Genomic DNA, 19,905 nt, shown 5'->3' with positions numbered 1-19,905 from the left:
AAAATATATAGAAGATAAACAACATTTAAAAGATCCAGAAGAAAGGGCCAATCATATTAAATGAAGCATAAAATGTCAGGAAGCCAAGATATCAGAGATTGAAGTTAGGAACTAAAGAGGAAAATCAATGATAAAAAGGGGAAAAAAACAGTAAATTAGGTAGGATCACACATTTTCAGAATAAAAATAGAGACACTCACACATAGATGTAACCTGGTAAAATTTGACAGGTTGTTTATTCCTTTGGCCATGGATTCTCAGATACACTAAATGCTAGAAAAATCAAAGGTGTGTATGTGTATGTTTTAGAGAGACAGGGAAGGAGGCAGGGGTGAGAGAGAGAGAGAGAGGTAGAGAGAGACACAGAGAAAGAGATACCTGGGAAACAGAACAGGTTATAACACAAAAATCTTACAGAGAGTGCTGTCTTTTTCATGAAAGGGTAAAGGAAAGAATTTCCCAGCTCTATAAGGGCACAGAGAATTTAACACTGACATAGCTTTCCTGAAAAAAATAATTACTTAAAAGTGTAATAATTCAGTCAATTAATAGATGAAACAAAAAGACAAAGGCCATGTAAAAAAAAAAAAAATGAAAGCAACATTGGTCATAGTGACAAGCCTATAATCCCAGTGGCTAAGGGGGCTGAAGCAGGATTGTGAGTTCAAAGCCAGCTTCAGCGCCGGGATATTGCTCAGTTGGTAAAGTGCTTGCCTCCCCTGCACAAGGCCCTGGGTTCAATCCCCAGCACGCCCCCCCCCCCCAAAAAAAAGCCAGCCTCAGCAATGTCGAGGCACTAAGCAACTTAGTGAGACCCCCCCCTTTTTTTTCTTGGTACTAGGGACTGAACTTAGGGATACTCGGCTGCTGAGCCATATCCCCAGCCCAATTTTTTATTTAGAGACAGGGTCTCAACTGAGTTGCTTAGCACCTCACTTTTGCTGAGGCTGGCTTTGAACTTGTGATCTTCCTGAGCCTTGCAAGCCCCTGGGATTACAGGTGTGTGCCACCATGCCCGGCTGAGACCCTGTCTCTAAATAAAATACAAAATAGGGCTAGGGATGTGGCTCAGTGGTTGTGTGCCACAGAGTTCAATTCCTGGTACCAAAAAAAAAAAAAAAAAAAAAAAAAAACAAAAAAAGTAGCAACAATGAACTGTAAACCTATTTCTGTAAATTTGAACATAAAATTTCCCACAAACGTAAGAAATTATTCTCATATAAAATAGTAATAATAACAGAATTTATTAATAAAGAGCATATTTATGGTTTGGATCAATGCTAAGTCTTACAGAAGACAAAGTAGAAATAAGCTATTTTACCCTATATTTTGATTAATTACAGAAATACAATAAAAAATCTTTCAAAAGGCAGACAACTAGTGTCATTTTAAATCATTTTTATTATTAAACATCCTTTTATTCAGACAAAATGATACTCCAAAGCCCAATAAAAACAGTTGATCAAAGTAAGGCTGCTGATTCCCACCCTAACATGTCATAGTCCATTGAGACAGTTAGAAATTACCACATTAGTAGCAATAAAGGTCAAACCTATTCATTCTATATCACTGGAAAGATGAAAATGCTAGCCAATTTCATTTATAAATCAGTAATATTTGTGTATATGTTATGAATGGCTCAAACAATTACTGAAGGGCTGGGCATGGTGGTACACACCTGTAATACCAGAGGCTTGGGAGACCAAGGCAGGAGAATCGCAAGTTTGAGGTCAGCTTTGACAATTTAGTGAGACCCTGTCTCAAAATAAGAAATAAAAGGGAGGGCTGGGACAGAGGACATGGCTCAGTGGTAGAGAGCCTCTGGGCTCAATCTCCTATTACACACATACACACAGAGACACATACACACACACAGTATATGAAGTAAATGTACAAAATGTGTATCCTAGTTAACCATTCTGTATTCTCTATTACAAAAAAAAATTATAAAAGGAAAACAATAAATATTTTATTCTTTTTGTTGGTGTGGGCGCAGTACCAGGGATTGAACTCACGGATACTTGAACCCCTAAGACATATCCCTAGCCCTATTTTGTATTTTATTTAGGGTCTTAATGAGTTGCTTAACACCTCACTTTTGCTGAGGCTGGCTTTGAATTTGTGATACTCCTGCCTCAGCCTCAAACCGCTTACAGGCGTGCGCCACTGTGCCCAGCAAACATTTTACTCTTAAAAACAAAACAAAACAAAAAAAAAAACTGTGGGTCAATAATGCCAAGCTGCATATTCAGAATATATTTTGAAAATGTCATGGTACATCTTCCAAATAAATTTCAGACTAGGTGTTTCTTTTGTATGCACAAAAAATTTTTAGATGACAAGGTTATTGAAAGACACAAAATAAAAACTGCACTGAAAAGTCCTTGTTAATATAGTTTTCTAAATTAAAGAATAAAATAATTTCCCTAAAATGTGAAAACATACTTAGTCCCACAGTTTTGGATGAAATATAACATTCCACATATCTAATTCTCTAAATAAAAATATTAAAATATACAACATAAGATTTCCACTGTAAAGACTATTGAGAAAGTATGTATGATCCTGGTTCCCACTTAGATTCCCTCAGATTAAAGAAAAGTAACTTAATTATCTGGCTTTAGTAATTATTTCCATGCTATGCACATAACCCAAACATATATAACAGTACTTGTTATAAAATTTCTTACATTTTAATACTTACTCTTAATAAATCATCTATTCTTCCTTCTTTCTTCTCTAAGTCAGAATTCTTACTATTTTCTAGTGCAGATATTTTTTCTATTGTGAGGTCAGACTACAGAGACAAAGGCAATACAAATTTAGGATTAGTCTCAAAATAATACATGTCAACACATTTGACTCATTACTTTTCTGCAAAAAAGTATCTGCTTACAAAAATGTGGCTCAGCAGTGGAGCGCTCCTCTAACACGTGCGAAGCCCTAGGTTTGAACCTCAGCACCACATAAAAATAAAGGTATTGTGTTCAACAACAAGTAAAATAAAATATTAAAAAAAAAAAAAAGGACTCAAAGGGCAACTTGACCAAAAATCTCTAAGGAACAAACATGCCATCTAGTGGAAATAGGGAGCAATCAGAAGGGGAAAAGTCTATTTAACCATCTAGATGCTGGTGGTTCAAATAAAATTAAACTCCACAGGGTCACATAAGTTTTAAAATAAGAAATTCTAGATTGCTAGGCATCCCGTCTTGAAAGCAACAGAGTGCCAAAAGAGGCTGCAAGAACACCCAATATACTACTGGTTAACTCAACACTAGAAATGGAGGATATATCTACTATACTTTTCAGATACAATTGTTAAATGTTCACAACATTCTCTAAATTCTGAAGACTGTTTATGGAGGAAATTATATTGGTATAGCACAACTTAAGTTTAGCTCGGTCTTGCAAGGGAAGTAAAGGAATACATAAATTGACTAGTTCCAGAAAGTAGGTAATTATATTTATCAAAAATATACTGTAAGCACTTTCCTAATAAGCATTTTGTAAACACTGTCTGAGGTAATAAGGATCAACCACATTTTACAGATAATTTCTTCTAAAGAAGCTTCGGCCCAGAAAGACAAAGTATAAGCAGCAGAACCAGAATTGGAACCCAAGCCTCCAGACCTCAAAGTGTATACTCTTTCCATGCTGAAGTAAAACCATTTCTGCTACAATACCAGAAAGGTAAAGAAAAGCCTCAAACAGCTAATGCACATTTTACAAAAACTTTAAATACTCATAATGCAAATTCTGAATATAATGCACACAAAAGAGATACAGTCAAAGATATAAGGGGAAGATCAAGTGAGGAATTACAGATTTTCTACATGTTTAGGTTTACTCCTAAGCAGAACTTCTCCACTGTTTATCAACCCCCAACCTACCTGGGTCTGTCTGTGCTGGATGGAGATCTGTTTTTGGGAGCTGCAGGAATGCTCTGTGTTGCCAGATCCTGTGGAAGAGGGACTGTTTTGCTGAGCCTATAATAAAGGTATATCACCAATCACAGAAAGGCTTGGCAGCTTTCTCCACAAACATTTTTATGAATACAATTACTTCTATATAAAATAAATCCTATCTGATAAAAGTCAGAAGTCAGGGGTGCTGGGGTTGTGGCTCAGAGGCAGAGCACTTGCCTCACACAGGTGAGGCTCTGGGTTCAATCCTTAGCACCACATAAAAATAAATCAACAAAATAAAGATTTAAAAAAAAAAGAAGTAGTAGTCAGGGCCACAAGGTTAAGGCGAAAGCAAAACAAGTTGAATGAGATAAAAGGGCTAGATATGGTAGCTTAAGACTATATTCCTATAAACAGGTTTTATTTTTATTTAATTAATTTATTTTTGAAGCCTGGGTCTCTCACATGGTAGGCAAGCACTCTACTACTGAGCTATACCCCAAACCTTGTAAATAGGTTTTAAAGTATCAAATACTTACAAATGAATTTTTTAAATGTTTAAGTTACAGAAATGAACAGTTCCTTCATGGGCGCTCTCTCGTCCATCGAGGACGTCCACAGAACAGGGTAGAGGAGAATGTGGCTGCAGAGTCGCTAATCAAGACCTCCAGAGAACCAAGCAGGAAACAGGTCTGATTTTATTGCGCAGTTACCATGTATATATACTCAGGCAGTAGCTAAGCAGATTACAGGCAGCCACCAATGCAATTTCGGCTAACTGTCCTTGCAGTGACCAATTGAGAAGTGGGCCATGGAACAAGCGCAGGGACTACAACACATGGCCTCACGCCTAGGGCTGTGCCTACAGGGTATGCAGCCTGCCACTCAGATGCCCTTGACATATGCCATGCATGCAGTACTCCATGCACTTGTCCCCACATTCCTCCAATAATTATTTGCTCTTTTCACTTTGTTTCAACATGTCTTTATCAGAAAAGGCAAGTGAAACATCCAATGCATAGGGGATACACATGAGTACAGACAGAAAGGACTACAAACTATTATTCAGAAAACTCTCTAAATACACCAATATTATCCATAAACACTATGTGTATAAAACTTTAGGCTAATCTCCAATATTCTCACTTGCTAACTGAACATTCTAAAGCATCTTTATTATTTATTTATTGTAGCACTAGGGATCAAACCCAAGATCTCAGTCATGCTAGGCAAACACTCTACCACTGAAATATAATCCTGTTATGGCTGTAATCCCAGTGACCCTGGAGGCTGAAGCAGGAGGATTTTGAGACCAACCTCAGCAACTTAGTTTGCCTCAAAGCAAACAAACAAACAAATAAATAAATAAAAAGCGCTGGTGTGTGTGGCTCAGTGGTTAAGTCTTTGAATTATTGCTCTTACTCATTATTATATTAATAGTAATATAACCATTTATTGAGTAATAAGTATACGCTACATGCTTCAAAGTCATTGTACATGTAACCCTTACAAAGTATTATAAGTTATTTTTTATTATTTCCATTTTACAGATAAAGAATATACAAATCAGGGCTGGGGTTGTGGCTCAGGGGTAGAGTGCTCATCTAGCACGTTTGAGGCCCTGGGTTTGATCCTCAGCACCACATAACAACAAACAAAATAAAGGTATTGTGTCCAACTACAACTAAAAAATAAATATTAAAAAAAAGAATATACAAATCAGCTGAGCACTGTAGTACATGCTCTTAATTCCAGCTACTCAGGAGAATGAGATAGAAGGATCATGACTTGAAGACCAGCATACACAACTTTAGTAAGACCCTGTTTCAAATTAAAATGGGCTAGGGATGTAGTTCAGTAGTAGAACCTGCCTAGCATGTGGCAAAGCCCCAGCTTTAATCCCTAGTATCACCCAGAAAAACAAAAAAACTACATATATACAACATTAATAAATATATTGATATATTATTAATAACTATCAATTATTAAATAATTAAATGTATTGATAAATATTAATATTTACATATAACTATGTAAGATCACAGAGCTAGTAAGTGGGGGAACTAGAATTGGAGGCTGTCTGCATCCACAATAATTGCTCTCAATCACCAGAGCAAACTATTACAGCTAGGTGGTAAATAAGCTAATGAGTTCCTACACATTATTTCATGGAAGTATCACTACAGTCTTTTAAGGAGGGCAGTATAACTAACTCAATTTTTATTTCTTCATTCACTGACTATTTATAGAGTAGTCCCTTTATCTAAGCACTGTGTTGGGTTCTGGTGACACATGGCCGAAAAAGATGAACATAAACCATCGATCCTTATTTTGCCTTAATGAAACTTAAAAATGAAGAGAAGATTTAATGAATACTCAAATATGGGTGCAAAGAAACTGTTGAAAGAACAATTGTAACAAATGCAAAATTACAATTAGGAGAAGTACTTTAACACCACACAACAGGATATGAAAGCTAATCTAGAATAAAGGGATTGACTTGAAAAAGTTAAAGATCTGAAGGTAATCAGAGTCAAAGACAGGAGATGATTGAGTCATTCCAGAACATGGAAGAAGATGCTAGGAAAAGAGAAAAGATTGATATGGGGTTCAGAGAAGGTAAAAGAGAGGAACACACCTCAAAGAGGCTGTTAAACAACTTGTGCAGCCAGTAAATGTCAGAATTGTGATTAAAAGCCAGGTCTATGTCATTCCAAACAATTGAAAATTATCTGTAGCCTTTCTAAACTTCAGCAAAACCAACTGTTTCTTATTGATTAGGAGTCATCATTAAGAACCTTAAGTATTGCAAGTATTACAAGACAAGTATTGTCTCCTTCGGTTATCATTAGATTGCTTCTTGCAATCTTTTATTTTCATATTTGTTTTTAAATAAATTTGACTGAACTAAAGGGCTCTTCTATAAATTTCTAGATTTTGATAGGGAGACTTTGCTAAAATGCTCATTTTTGAAGTTTTCTTCCAGCAAACTGATAGTACTAAAATATGATTTAGTGGGATACTTCTAAAATCTTTCTGTAAAAATACATATGATAAGAAGTGTAAAAGTTAACTGAGGAAGTGGGCTACAGTTGTTAGGAAAGCAAATCCAAATGAAAGTAATGTTTTTAAAAGGTAAAAGGTATATACAAATATAAAATCCTAATGTGACAACATGAGCCCATAATGAGGAAAATGCTCTAATTTTGAGCACTTGTTTTATATTAATTGTGGACCTCTATGCCAAGTCCTGTGTAAAACACCAGAAATGCAAAACTGAAAAACAATAGCTTCCACTTTCCCACAAAGTCAAGTTTCAGAATAATGTCCTAGGACAATGATAACACAATCTGCCTAGTTAGCCTGGTGCCATTGCAGCTATGAATTAAGCAGAGTTCCAATACTTTATTAGGCTTTCCAGAGAAAATAGAAGAAAAGAATGAGACAGTAAAATAAAATTTTTCTAAGATAAAAAGGGAAAATTTCAGAGTAAAACATCTACTACATGGCAAGCACTATTAATGGGAAAATAAAATGGTGGGTAGACTTCAGAGACAAAGAGATACCATGCTTTAAATAAATGTAGAAAAAGCATTCAAGACTCTTTCATGTTAAAAACATTTAACAAACTCAGACTAAAGGAAACTTAACCCCCAAAAGGGTCATCTTTGAAAAATACACAGTGAACATCATACTTATTTTCAAAGACTTCGTGCTTGTGCTAAGAGCTGAAACAAGATAAGACTGTCTATTCTCATAACTTATATTCATTGATGTACTTGAGTTCTAGCCAAGACAATTAAGCAAGAAAACAAAATAAAAGCACCCAGAATGGAAAGCATGTAAAACTGACTATTTTCAGATGAAACAATTTTATATGCAAAAAATCCTTTAAAAAAAAAACTATCAGAATTAACATATAGACTTCAGCAAGATCTTGTAGCATACAAGATCGACATTAAAAAAACTACTGTGGGCAGGGATATAGCTCAGTTGATAAAGTGCTTGCTTCACATGCACAAGGCCCTGGCACCACACACACAAACACACACACACACACTCACACAGACTGTATTTCTATCCTCTTAACAATCACCAATCTGAAAATTAAATTAAATGGATACTATTAAAATACAAGTAATCAAAAAGGATACTTAACAAAAGAAGTGCAAAATCTAGATGTTTAAAACTGTAAAACATGCCACCTATTATAATGCACACCTGTAATCCCTGAGACTGGGGAGGCTGGAGCAAGAGGATCACAGGTTTAAAACCAGCCTGGGCAACTCAGAATCTGCCTCAAAACAAAATCTCAAAAAGGGCCAAAAATTTAGCTAAGTAAAGTTGCCTAGCATGCATTAGCTCTGGGTTCAACTCCAGTTACTAGGAAAGGGGGCGTGGGGTGGGAGTTTCGGTGAGAATGTAGAGAAATTGGAATATACTGCTGATCAAAATATAAAATGGTCCAGCTACTGTGAAAAACAGTTTGGTAGTTCTTCAAAAATATACTATACGACCAACAATTTCACTCCTCAGCATATTAAAAAAAGAAAGAAAGAAAGCAAACAAACATATCTAAACAAAAACCTGTACATGAATATTCATAGTAATATTATTTATAATAATCTAAGTGTGAAATAATTCAAAGGTCCACCAACTGATGAAAGGATAAATAAAGCTAAGACCAGATGGGCACAAAAAGAATGATTATATTTACTTATGTACATCCATGAAAATCCATGAGGCCAGGACTTGGGATATAGCTCAGTGATACAACGCGTGCTTAGCATGTGCGAAGTCGTGGGTTCAATCCCCAGCACCAAGAAAAAAAAAGAAGAGAAGAAAGAGAGAGGGAGGGAGGGAAGAAGAAAGAAAGAAAAAATCCATGAGGTCATAATGATATCAAAGAGGAAGCTATTTGTTACTATTTGATGAAGCCAATATTATAATCAACTCCCTATTTTAAAAATTAAAAATTTATTTTAAAAATTGAAATTGGTAATTAAAGGGGTAAAAAAGTAAGCATTTAGCCTGCCTTTCTAGTAAAACTATGTCAATATAGTCTAAGAAGCAGAGATGATGAGAGGAAAGTTCTATTTCACATTAAAATAAACACTAAATGAAGTATGGTGCTAGGCACAGTGGTGCATACCTGTAATCCCAGCAACTCAGTAGGTTGAGGCAGAAAGATCCAAGTTCAAGATCTGCCTGGGCAACTTAGAAGGCCCTAAGCAATTTAGTGATACCCCTGTCTTAAATTTTTAAAAATTTAAAAAGGGGTTGGGAATGTAGCTCAGTTGTAAAATGCCCCTGAGTTCAATCCCCAGTACCAAAGCAAATAAACAAACAAAAAATCTTAAAAAAAAAAAAGTTAGTTTAAATATATAATAATAAATCTCAAAAAAGTATGATAATGTTAATTTGGGTATATAGAAAAAGGTAACTATTTTGTAGAAAATGCCTGTTAAATTATTTAGATGGGAAGTCAAAAATTCTGAAATTATTTTAAAAAAATGTCAGCATAAATAAAGCTAACTACATTATTATTATCATTAGTAGTAGTGGTGGTAGTAATAGTAGTTTTTAAATTCAGTTTTTGGGGGTTGCAGTTGTAGCTCAGTGGTAGAGTGCTTGCCCAGCATGTGAGAGGCCCTGGGTTTGATTCTTGTGTGTGTGTGGCGGGGTGAGTGGGAGGTTTCAAACTTTCAATTACATCTGAATAATGTTAAATGATACAGCTTTTAAGGAAATAATAGGCCTGGCATTAAAGGGGGAAAAAGAAAAGAAAAAGATCTAGTAGACCTTGACAAATTATTTCATTTAATAAAAACTAATTCAAGGACTATGACTGTTTTCTTCTCAAAGAGTTCAATAAAATCATTTGGTTTTGCAATGCCCAACAATGAAACATCATAACAATTATAAAAGTTCCTCAATCACTTTCAGGTCTTTTAGAATAATTTTCAGAATAGAAAAAGACTCAGTTATAGGTAAAATAACAAACTAAATAACACACACTTAGTAAGAATGACTAAAAACTTGAAAGATACCAAAGGAAGGCTAGGTAAACATTATGAGTATGTTAAGCTTATCTTTCATATGGGGAGTAAATAGATCTTGTTTAAAATTGATTAAATAAGAGACATACTATTTGAAGTTAAAATGGTAATCAATAGAAAAATCTAAACAACAAAATGTCAGTAATGGTTATCTCTCCGAGGAGTACAGAGCAAGGATTTTCACTTGTTCCCCATTAATTTAAAAAACAAATTTCCTATGTTACATAATTTTATATATTAAAAGATCAAATTCCTACTATTCTATCACCTACTATTTTTCTCAGCACATATTTAGAGATATTTCATTTTTAGCATATACACAGCTATTTCACTTTTTTGTCAATTATATAGCATTCCATCATATAAATGTATTATAATTTATGTAACAAACCCATCTATGAAAAGTGCTTTTATTAATTAATACAACATATAATTACACTGAATTCCTTTCAGAGCAAATTCCATTCAGGGCATTGGAGATACCGAAATGAACAGAGCAAAGTCTTTGACCTGTGGAGCTTATGTTCAAGAGTAACACCCAAAGAAGTACATTATAAGAATGTTAGCTGGTGATAAGACTAAGAAGAAAAACAAAGCAGGGCATTAGAGCTAAATATTGAGTGAAGCAGTCAGAGAGGAACTGTTATTTCATACAGTCTAGTCAGACCAAGGATACTGAGGGAGTAGGAGGCATGCTAATATCTAGGGCAACAATGTTACGGCAACAGTGAGTATAAAGGTCCTGAGGTAAGAGCACTGCTGGTAGCATCTGAAGAAAAAGGAGCCAGTGTGAATGAAACTTGATAGTTACAAGAGATGGGGACATGGAGGACAAACCACATAGGGGCATTATAAAGACCTTTTGGAAAGTAGAGTGGCAGGCTTGGACTTAAAGTTTCAATAAAATCACCATGTTTTGTCACAAAGAGATTAAAAGGAAATCAAGGTGGAAGCAAGGAGTCCAGTTAGAAGGCCAAAATTTCAGAGGGAGACATGGTTTAGAATGGAACGGCAATAGTTGGTGGGGGTGAGGTAGGAGTAGAACTCTAAAAAATAATCTGAAGATTTATTGATAGCTTTGAATTTGGGGTATAATAAAAAGAGAAGATAAGAGAGATAAGAATGACTCCAAGGGTCTTAGTCTGAAAAAGAAGAAGAGTTGACAATATTGAGATGTGGAATGCTGTGGGGAAAAACGGTTTTGAGTGGAAGAACAGAATGGAGTTCAGTTTGGGATATGTTAAATTTGATATGCTTGTTAGAAAGAGGAGATGACTAGAAGCAACTGACTATATAGGTCTGGAATTCAGGGCAGAGATCTGACTACAATCATACACATAGGAACCCTCTGTACATAGGTGACAGGCAAAGAAACGAGATGAAAATAAATAGAAAATTAAGGAGAATAAAAAGGAACACTGAGTCCTGGAACATGCCAATGTTGAGAGGTTCTGGGAGAAGGGAACGATTCACCTATAGCTAATGAAAAATGCTGGATGAGTTCTGAGAAGTGATCACTGGGTTAGTAACATAGAGGTTACATCCTCTAAAACACTTATTGAGGAAAACTGCTTCCAATTTTCTTAATTACAAATATCTCAACAAATTCTTTGTAATTTCATGGGAATGGAATTTCTGGACCCAAGGATATATAAACTTAAAATGACTATTCTAATTAATTTCTAGTTAGCATAAAACTACCCATCTCCATTATTATCACCTACATTGAGAATTATCAAATTTATTAATCCTTGACAATTTGATAGTTCATGAACATTATCTTGTGTTATTTGGAATTTCTTTTATGGCCTAAGTTGAGCTCCCCCCAAGATTAGTTGTTTGGCTTTTTCTTTCCTTTAAAGCTGCCTTTGCAGTGGTGACTTCAGTTCTGAAAGACACTCCTAATAATGGAATGATAGGGCAATGGAGCATTCTCTTATTTGATACCACCCTTATACCTGATGGGGCAGAGAAACCAAGGGAAATAATAACTTTTGATTCCAATTGCATTATAACTTGGCAAATTAAAATGAAGTCAAGCTTTTATAATACTTGAATTCTTGTTCTTCAAAAAGGGAGAAATAAGTTGAACAAACAGATAGCTGAATATTCCTGGAAAAAGTAAGTATATGAACACTCCAAAGGGGTGAGAAGACAAGTTTGTAGGAGCCCTGCCTACATATTGAACTCTGCTGACTTGAATTGGTTTATATAAGTGATGGCTGAAGTTTAGAAAATTTATTTTTAATTATACAAATATTCTGGTTGTAAAGAATTAACCTGCATTTTCTTTGCTTTTTTGTCAATCTAAGATTATACATTCCTTCCCACTCAGTGCTCAGACTTCAACAAAGCAGCCGCTTTCAGGAGCCTGAACCAGGAGGGACTGAATAAAAGCATAATAACTCTAGAAGGGATAGAGAATGAAAAATATCCCCATCTCTACTAAAATAATTAACCCAACTTCATTAAGAAGCCCCAGGACAATGACAAGCATCTGAATAAATTGAGCCTTAGTACTCACTGAAACGAAAGTAAAGCAGAGGCCAGCACCCCTTTGTGCTAACTGTTCTGTGTCAAGCCGAGGTTTTGCTAGCATCACTGACATGAGGGTTGGCAGAGCAGATTGTTCCTCTGGTGCCTCCTTTGCAGCACTGCCATCTAAACCATAGAGGGGCTGCTCTACTCGCCGCTGGAAAACATTAAAGAAAATACATAACATAGATGAGAAAGAAAATCTGATGGTGCCAAATTATTCAACAGGTTAAAATATAGTTAGAAAATATAAGGTGAATGAATTAAAAGAAAACAAACTTCTCAGGAAAACAATTATAGCAAGGATAACAACATTATCACTGGATTATTACCTGTCTATAATATCTTACTCAAATTTTGTTCAATGACATTTTAAAGGTTCTATGTTTATATAACTCTGAACTTGAAGATTACTTTGTAGAGACTGATAAATGAACTTCATAATACTCTATCCTATACAAGATACATTATTTCCATCCTGTAGGTAAATAAAGAATTAAGACAATCGTCCCATGACTTTATAAACCGGACTTACTTCACTCTTCTCTTTTCTATACCTTACATGCATTCTCTTTTCTATACCCCTTACATGCAAAAAAAATCTAAAATACATGCAAACAAAACAACCATAATACACTAAAATAATAATAAATCACAATTATGGTTTATTCCAGAAATATAAGAATGGTTAAATAAAAGAAAATCTACTAATGTAATTCATTACAATGTTAGGGGAAGAAAATTATGATTTTCCCTTTGGATGTCAAAAAGATTTGCATATTTTTGGTCAACTTTTAAAAACCAAGGTACCCAATTTTAATACCTGAAAGAGTACTTTTTCAAAATTAGTAGAAAATGTAATTGATGATGCTACACTAGAGACACCTTTAACTAAAATTAGGAGCCAGGCAGGGGTGACACATTAATACATTCAACATTGTTACAGAAGTTTTAGCCAAGATAATGATGAGGGATAAAAATGGGGAATAGTCAAAAGTGTCATTTTTGGATGATATAAATATTCACAAAGAAAACCAAGCAAATCAACTGAAAAACTACTACAATAAACAAGCAAGTTCAGTAAGATGGCCACACACAAAATAAGTATACAAAACCTAGTAGATTCCCCCAGATACCAACAATAATTAATTATAATTAGAGCATATAATGGAAGAAAAAGCAGATTCAAAATAGTTAAAAAATTGGTCTGGGAGATGTGGTGCACACCTGTAATCCCAGCAATCTAAGAGGATGAGGCAGGAAGACTGCAACTTTAAGGCTAGCCTCAGCAAGCTAGCAAGGTCTAAGCAACTTAGCCTCAAAAGAAAAAAAGAAAAGGCTGGGGAGGTGACTCAGTGGTTAAATGCCCCTAGTACCAAAAAAGGAAAAGAAACAAAAAAAAGGGCTGGGGATGCAACTCAGTGGTAGAGTGCTTGCCTGGCATGCATGAGGCCCTGAATTTGCAGCACAAATAAGTAAATAAACTTTAAAGATAAATAAAATAGCAGGAAAAAAATCTATAAAATACTAAAACAAGAAATATGAAGGACCACAAGAATGGGAAGTTTGGGCTGGGGATGTGGCTCAAGCGGTAGCGCGCTCGCCTGGCATGCGTGCGGCCCGGGTTCGATCCTCAGCACCACATACCAACAAGGATGTTGTGTCCGCCGAGAACTAAAAAAAAAATATTAAAAAAATTCTCTCTCTCTCTCTCTCTCCCCCCCCCTCCCCTAAAAAAAAATAAAAAATAAAAGAATGGGAAGTTATACTCCATGTATGTATAATATGTCAAAAATACATTATATCGTCAAGTGTAGCTAAAAAGAACAAATAAAAACTTTGAAAAGAGAAATTAAAAGAGCAAAAGCAATTCTTTAAAACAAAAAATAAAAAAGAAATATGAAGGACAGCCAGGCACACACAATATCACATGCCTGTAATCCCAGCAACTCAAGAGGTTGAGGCCAGCCTGGGCAATGTAGCATGACCCTGTCTCAAAATGAAAAATAAAAAAGGGATGGGGATGTAGTTCAGTGGTAGAGCATTATAAGGTTCAATACCCAATCCTGGGGTGAGGGGAGGAGGAGGAAGAAATATGAAGAATATATGTGAAGAAGACTACATAGCTTTACAGATGAATATAAAAGATTATGTAAATTAAATGATGATTTCATATTCTGGAATTCAAATTGTCTAGATAGTAAATTTCACCAAAAACCAATATTTACAGGGTTTATTTATTTTGTTTTGGGCGTTTCAAAAAGGAAGTGTTATGGTAGAATAGTGGTCATATAGGTTCACTTTTCATGTTTGTTCTGGTGGAATTTAACAAATTAATTTTGAGATTCACTTGAAAAAGTGGTGAAAATTAGCCACATAATTTTTGATAAAGAATACCAGGGACACTAGACTAGATATCAAAACATACTATAAAATTACATTAAGTGTAAGAACAGACAGACTGACCAGTGGCACAGAAAAGAGAATTCAGAAACAGATTCATATAATATGGATATGTTATTTGTGACTAGAGTACATTTCACATTATTGGGTATTTATTAAAAAGATGATGGGATATTTGTAAAGTATTAAGAAAAAAGGGTAAAGTAGATTCTTACCTTATATCATATGTAAAATTCATAAGAAGAAAACATTAAAAAAAGTACTTTTATACCTTTTTACTGGTAAAGGACATTTTAAACATGACATGAAAAATATAAAACATACAGGAATACCTATGAATAACACAAAACATTGACAAATTTGATTTCTTCAAATTTTTATACTCCTAAATGTTAAGTGTCAACATAAATTTGTAAGACAAGATTACAAATAGGCAAAAAAATATTTATGATATAAATGATGAATTAGCAACAACCCCCTCTTCTCACCCCGTACTGGGGATCAAGCCCAGGACCTTGACATGCTAGGGAAGTGATCTACCACTGAGCTTATCAATCTTAATAACACGCTTCTATTCATCATTAAGGAAAAAAAATATTCCAATAGAGAAACAGGAAAAGGACCTAAACAAGTATTAAAAGAAAAACAGAAAAAGCCATTCCACATATGGAAACGTATTTAATATCACTAGTGAAGAAATGCAGTTAAAATAAGGGATTTTTGTCACTGGCAGACATTATAATGACAAAATCAGTATCAGTGTATGCAGAAATTGGTAATCTTTTTTTTTTAATATTTATTTTCTAGTTTTCGGCAGACACAACATCTTTGTTTGTATGTGGTGCTGAGGATCGAACCCGGGCCGCACGCATGCCAGGCGAGCGCGCTACCGCTTGAGCCACATCCCCAGCCCGAAATTGGTAATCTTAAACTGCAATAACCTTCTAGCAATTTACATGGTGACTTTTTAAAATAACATACTTGGGAATTGCAATCAAAGAAATTTATCTGAAGAAAAAAAGATGCATACATGTACAAAGACATTCTTTACAACACTATTTATAGAATACACAGATGTTTACAGGATATTGGTTAAATAAAATAATACAATGAAAATGAGGAAAATTATAATGTAAACATACATGTACACATCCAGAAAAGGTCTAGAAACACTTTGCCTCACTGGACTCTTCTTTAGAAACCGTTCTTTTGGAAGGTGCCTTCTATTATACCACTTTGAAATAAGAATTGCCAAATTTTTATAGTCTACCTATACTTCATCAGGAAAAGCTATTGAACATTTTCACTGTAGGCAATAAAAGTAAAACAAGCCAATCATGTGATTCTGACAAAGGAGTTTAGTTTTTCAATCTACAAATAAAGTCCTCTTCAAGATTAATGTTTCTACTACACCAAAAGTAACAGCCTAAATTCAGGTTCCAGAATACTTATGATACCCATTTATCACAGTGTACGCTCACTACATAGGTAAATGTATATATCTCTGAAGCCATGATACTAAAATAAATCATTCTGCCATATATTCAATGAATGTCTGCTAAATTCTAAAATATGTTAAAAATTTTCTGTAAATATAGGCAGGCTAAGATGTCTAAACCAATTTTCTTTTTGAAAGCAACTATGAAGAAAGGATAAAATATTTTGAAGGGACATTAAAAGCACTTAAGATTTGACAAAATATAAGGAATGTGCCAGGGAAACAAACCTAAGGAAAATTAGGAACAGCAGACAAGTAAAAAATCTCCAAAGTCATATGTGGCCCTAAAGGCACCTGCAAATATTGAATTTCCATGTCTAGGGCACTGTGGTGTCCAGCAGACAGGTCTATCAACAAGAAACCCTTTCCAGTTCAAGCTGGGTGGGTCTCCAATACAGCTGACTGCACTCTCAGTAAAAGCGTAAACCAGAGGAAAATTTCTGCCACCCTGGAGGTGTGCAAGAAGTTGCCTTGACAGTGCAGGGGTCAGGAGTTCCCCTGAAAAACGCTAAGACAATACAAATCAATATTTCTTAATGGTTGAGACAAAAAAGAAAATAAACCAATCAAACAAAATACAAGCCATAAATTCAGTAAAGTAGTATTAGAGAGGTAAAAATCTCTAAGCACTAGAAAGATGCCAATAAAAATTCTCCCTGTGAACCCACACTCATCCTAGACTTTGAAGAAACCACACAAATAATTTTTCAAGAACAATGAGGAGCACACTGCTAGAAAACAAAACACAAAAGAAACAAAGTCATAAGCAATAACTAAGCAAAGCAAGAAATAGCAGGAATGGATTCATAAATAATTCACATACCAGAGTTATCTGACATTTAAAAAATATGGTAAGGATGAAAAAAAATCCTAACAAAAAAATCCTAAGTTGTCATTTTAACTTATGTTTTCATAAGTATGTTAACAATTACAATCATCCTGATGCCATGTTTTAATGAGCTAGTAGAAGGGAAGGAAGTGCACTTTAAAATGCTTTAAAAATACAAAAATCTAAATCACTTAATAAGGCAAAGAAAAACAACCTTCCTAAACAAGCAGATCTAGGATGCAAACTTATAATTTCAGCAACCCCAATCCCAAAGATCCCACCTAAGGCAACACCTACAGCATTATGGACAGAGTGCTCTTGAGTACAGAGGTCTTGATTAGTATCAACAAATTATTCAAAGACACTGGAGCAAATTAACACAGAATCCTACTCTGGCTAGTTCAGGAATATCAACCTCAGCACTACTGACATTTGTATCAATAGTAATAGCAGCTGTCCTAACTTCACAGGACGTTTACCAGCCTCTGCCCAGTAGATGCTATGGCACTTATCCTCTCATCCCTTAAGTTGTGACAATCAAAATGACACCAGATATTGACAAATATTCCCTAAGGGGCATTAACTGCCCGAAATTGAAAATCACTTAATGATGTACAATGTTTTTAAGACCTTGGGATCTCACTTAAAGTCTGGGCAAAAACCTATCTCAAATCTGTATGGCATTAGCTTTTCTATCACTGAGTGAGCCCTAGAGGTAATTCAAATACCAGGACCTGAACCAAACTTTAATAAATTATTAAATAAAACATTATTTTAAAAAATTAGAACATGTAAGTGTAACAAGGATAAAAAGCTCATGTTTGGACTGGAATCACTTCCTTGACAGATAAATGAGCTATACAGGTTTAGAGGCAATTTATTATACTGAGAGAATAGGACCAGCTCTTGAACAAAGTTAATTTACTGGTACTGACATGAATCTAAGTCTGATTCATAGGCAATAGCATGAAGTTCTCTCCCTGATGCCTAATTCCCCATGGGTAATTAATGGGGAAAAAAAAAAAAAAAACTGCTGAGTGTTCCTGGGTTTCTGGTCTCCTATAACAGGTGTCAAATTTCTCCAGGTGAATGCTTACCGGTAAGGGATTGGATAAGGAATGTTGCGGTGAGGATCGTGCAACTGGTGGAACACTTCTGCCAGGGCTGGTTCCTGGCCCGCTTCCCCCAGCAAACTGGCCAACAGGGAAAAATGGATATGAATAATTCAAAACAGTACTATGCTTCAGATAGGAGAGTAAAAGATTAAAACACAAACAGGTGTTAATTATACATGGCCCCCTTAAGTCAATACATCTTATTCTAGAGAGAAAAATGCCACATAAGCCAAACTCCACTATCTTTTCAACTAGATTTTTTAAGAAAGAGTTCCTACAGAAATGGCTAGAAAGCTGAAAGTGTATGTGGTTTTGAAAAGACATGAGAGAAGAATGTATTCCCTTCTTATCTCAAAATACACAAAGCAGAAAAACAGTGGTGCAGTGGGTGTTAGTCTTCTTTAATACCACTAAGGATGGGTCACTAAGGATGGGCCATGTTCCACTGGACTAAGGGAAGAGGACAAAAGAAGAGTCCAAGTCATTCCACCTAAATCTTTGAAAGACACAAAACCTAGTCTGGTCAGAAGGAAAAAAAAAAATCACCTTATATGTGAATTCTTATATCATCACAGATAAGACACATAATAATAATTTTAAAAAAAACCTTAAATTTACAAAGTCAGCATCAATTTCCTCTTATTGAGAAATGGGGCAGCATTAGGTTGATGAAGACGGGGAGAAAGAGGGTGGGGAAATCATAGCAAAGGCAAAATAATTGCTTTCTAATACTGTAAATGAACACAAGGACTTTGGTTTTCGTAAAATCACTGCGGATTTTTTTTCCCAAAAAAGTAAACTTACCTCAAAGTAATCACTAATTTTATGTCCCCTAGGAGTGCCTTTCCCTGAAAATGAAACCAAAGTAAGTACAGTTTTTCCAATGCATATGTAAACCATCATTCACCAAAATGCATAATGTATTCAGTAACCGCAAACACTGCTACCATCAACTTTATTTTATCAAATGAACCAAAATACCTGTACTCTAAACAGACTGTTTACTCCATACAATAAGTAACTGAAGTAGGAGTGCAGGAAAGAATTTTTCACAGCTTGTTTTCCATTAAGATACAATAATCTTCCTTTTATAAATACTAACAAAATGTGCCATAATTGGGAAATAAAACCAAACTTCATCTTTAATCCACATCCCAATTTAAGAAAACAGAGGTTCAAACAAACTTATCACAACTACAGAGTTGATTCTATTTCACACAGAACTACATAATATTGTTATGTTGGATGAATTATCTATATTTATAAAGCTAAGAATAATGCAAGAAGAGATTGTCACTCCTTAGAAAGAGAGGGGGAAATAGCCAAACCATCTACTCTTTCTTTAATTATATAAAATATATGGCACTAAACTATCACGTTTATAAATTTATTCCAGTCTCTAATGTGCAACTAAACTAAGTAATTGGCATGGAAGAATAGCAATAAAATGAAATCACTTATGGCTACCACTATTAACAAATCATTGATTTAATGTAAGAAATAGTTAAAACTATAATGTCACCTCCTCTCCACACAATGCATGTTAAGTCTGAAGAAT

The 19,905-nt window shown here is 34.9% G+C and overlaps 1 protein-coding gene across 4 annotated transcripts in view; it reads right to left on the bottom strand.

The window, feature by feature from the left end:
• TLK2 (tousled like kinase 2) overlaps positions 1 to 19,905 on the bottom strand; it is a 106,515-nt gene that overhangs the window by 44,960 nt on the left and 41,650 nt on the right. For 2 of the 4 annotated variants that reach the window (XM_081271708.1, XM_081271707.1), the window contains exons 5-9: positions 19,152 to 19,195; positions 18,330 to 18,425; positions 12,492 to 12,659; positions 3,894 to 3,989; positions 2,705 to 2,797 (exon numbers count right to left, since the gene is read on the bottom strand). In XM_081271708.1, coding sequence (XP_081127834.1) covers positions 2,705 to 2,797; positions 3,894 to 3,989; positions 12,492 to 12,659; positions 18,330 to 18,425; positions 19,152 to 19,195 — 497 coding nt within the window. The remainder of the gene's footprint in view (positions 1 to 2,704; positions 2,798 to 3,893; positions 3,990 to 12,491; positions 12,660 to 18,329; positions 18,426 to 19,151; positions 19,196 to 19,905) is intronic. The other 2 variants (XM_081271710.1, XM_081271709.1) reach the window with 2 other exon arrangements.

Source organism: Spermophilus citellus (assembly GCF_964194105.1).
Source record: "Spermophilus citellus genome assembly, chromosome: 17".
NCBI lineage: Eukaryota > Metazoa > Chordata > Mammalia > Rodentia > Sciuridae > Spermophilus > Spermophilus citellus.
The sequence above is the reverse complement of the archived record's forward strand: the minus strand, read 5'-3'. Positions and strand labels throughout refer to the sequence as shown.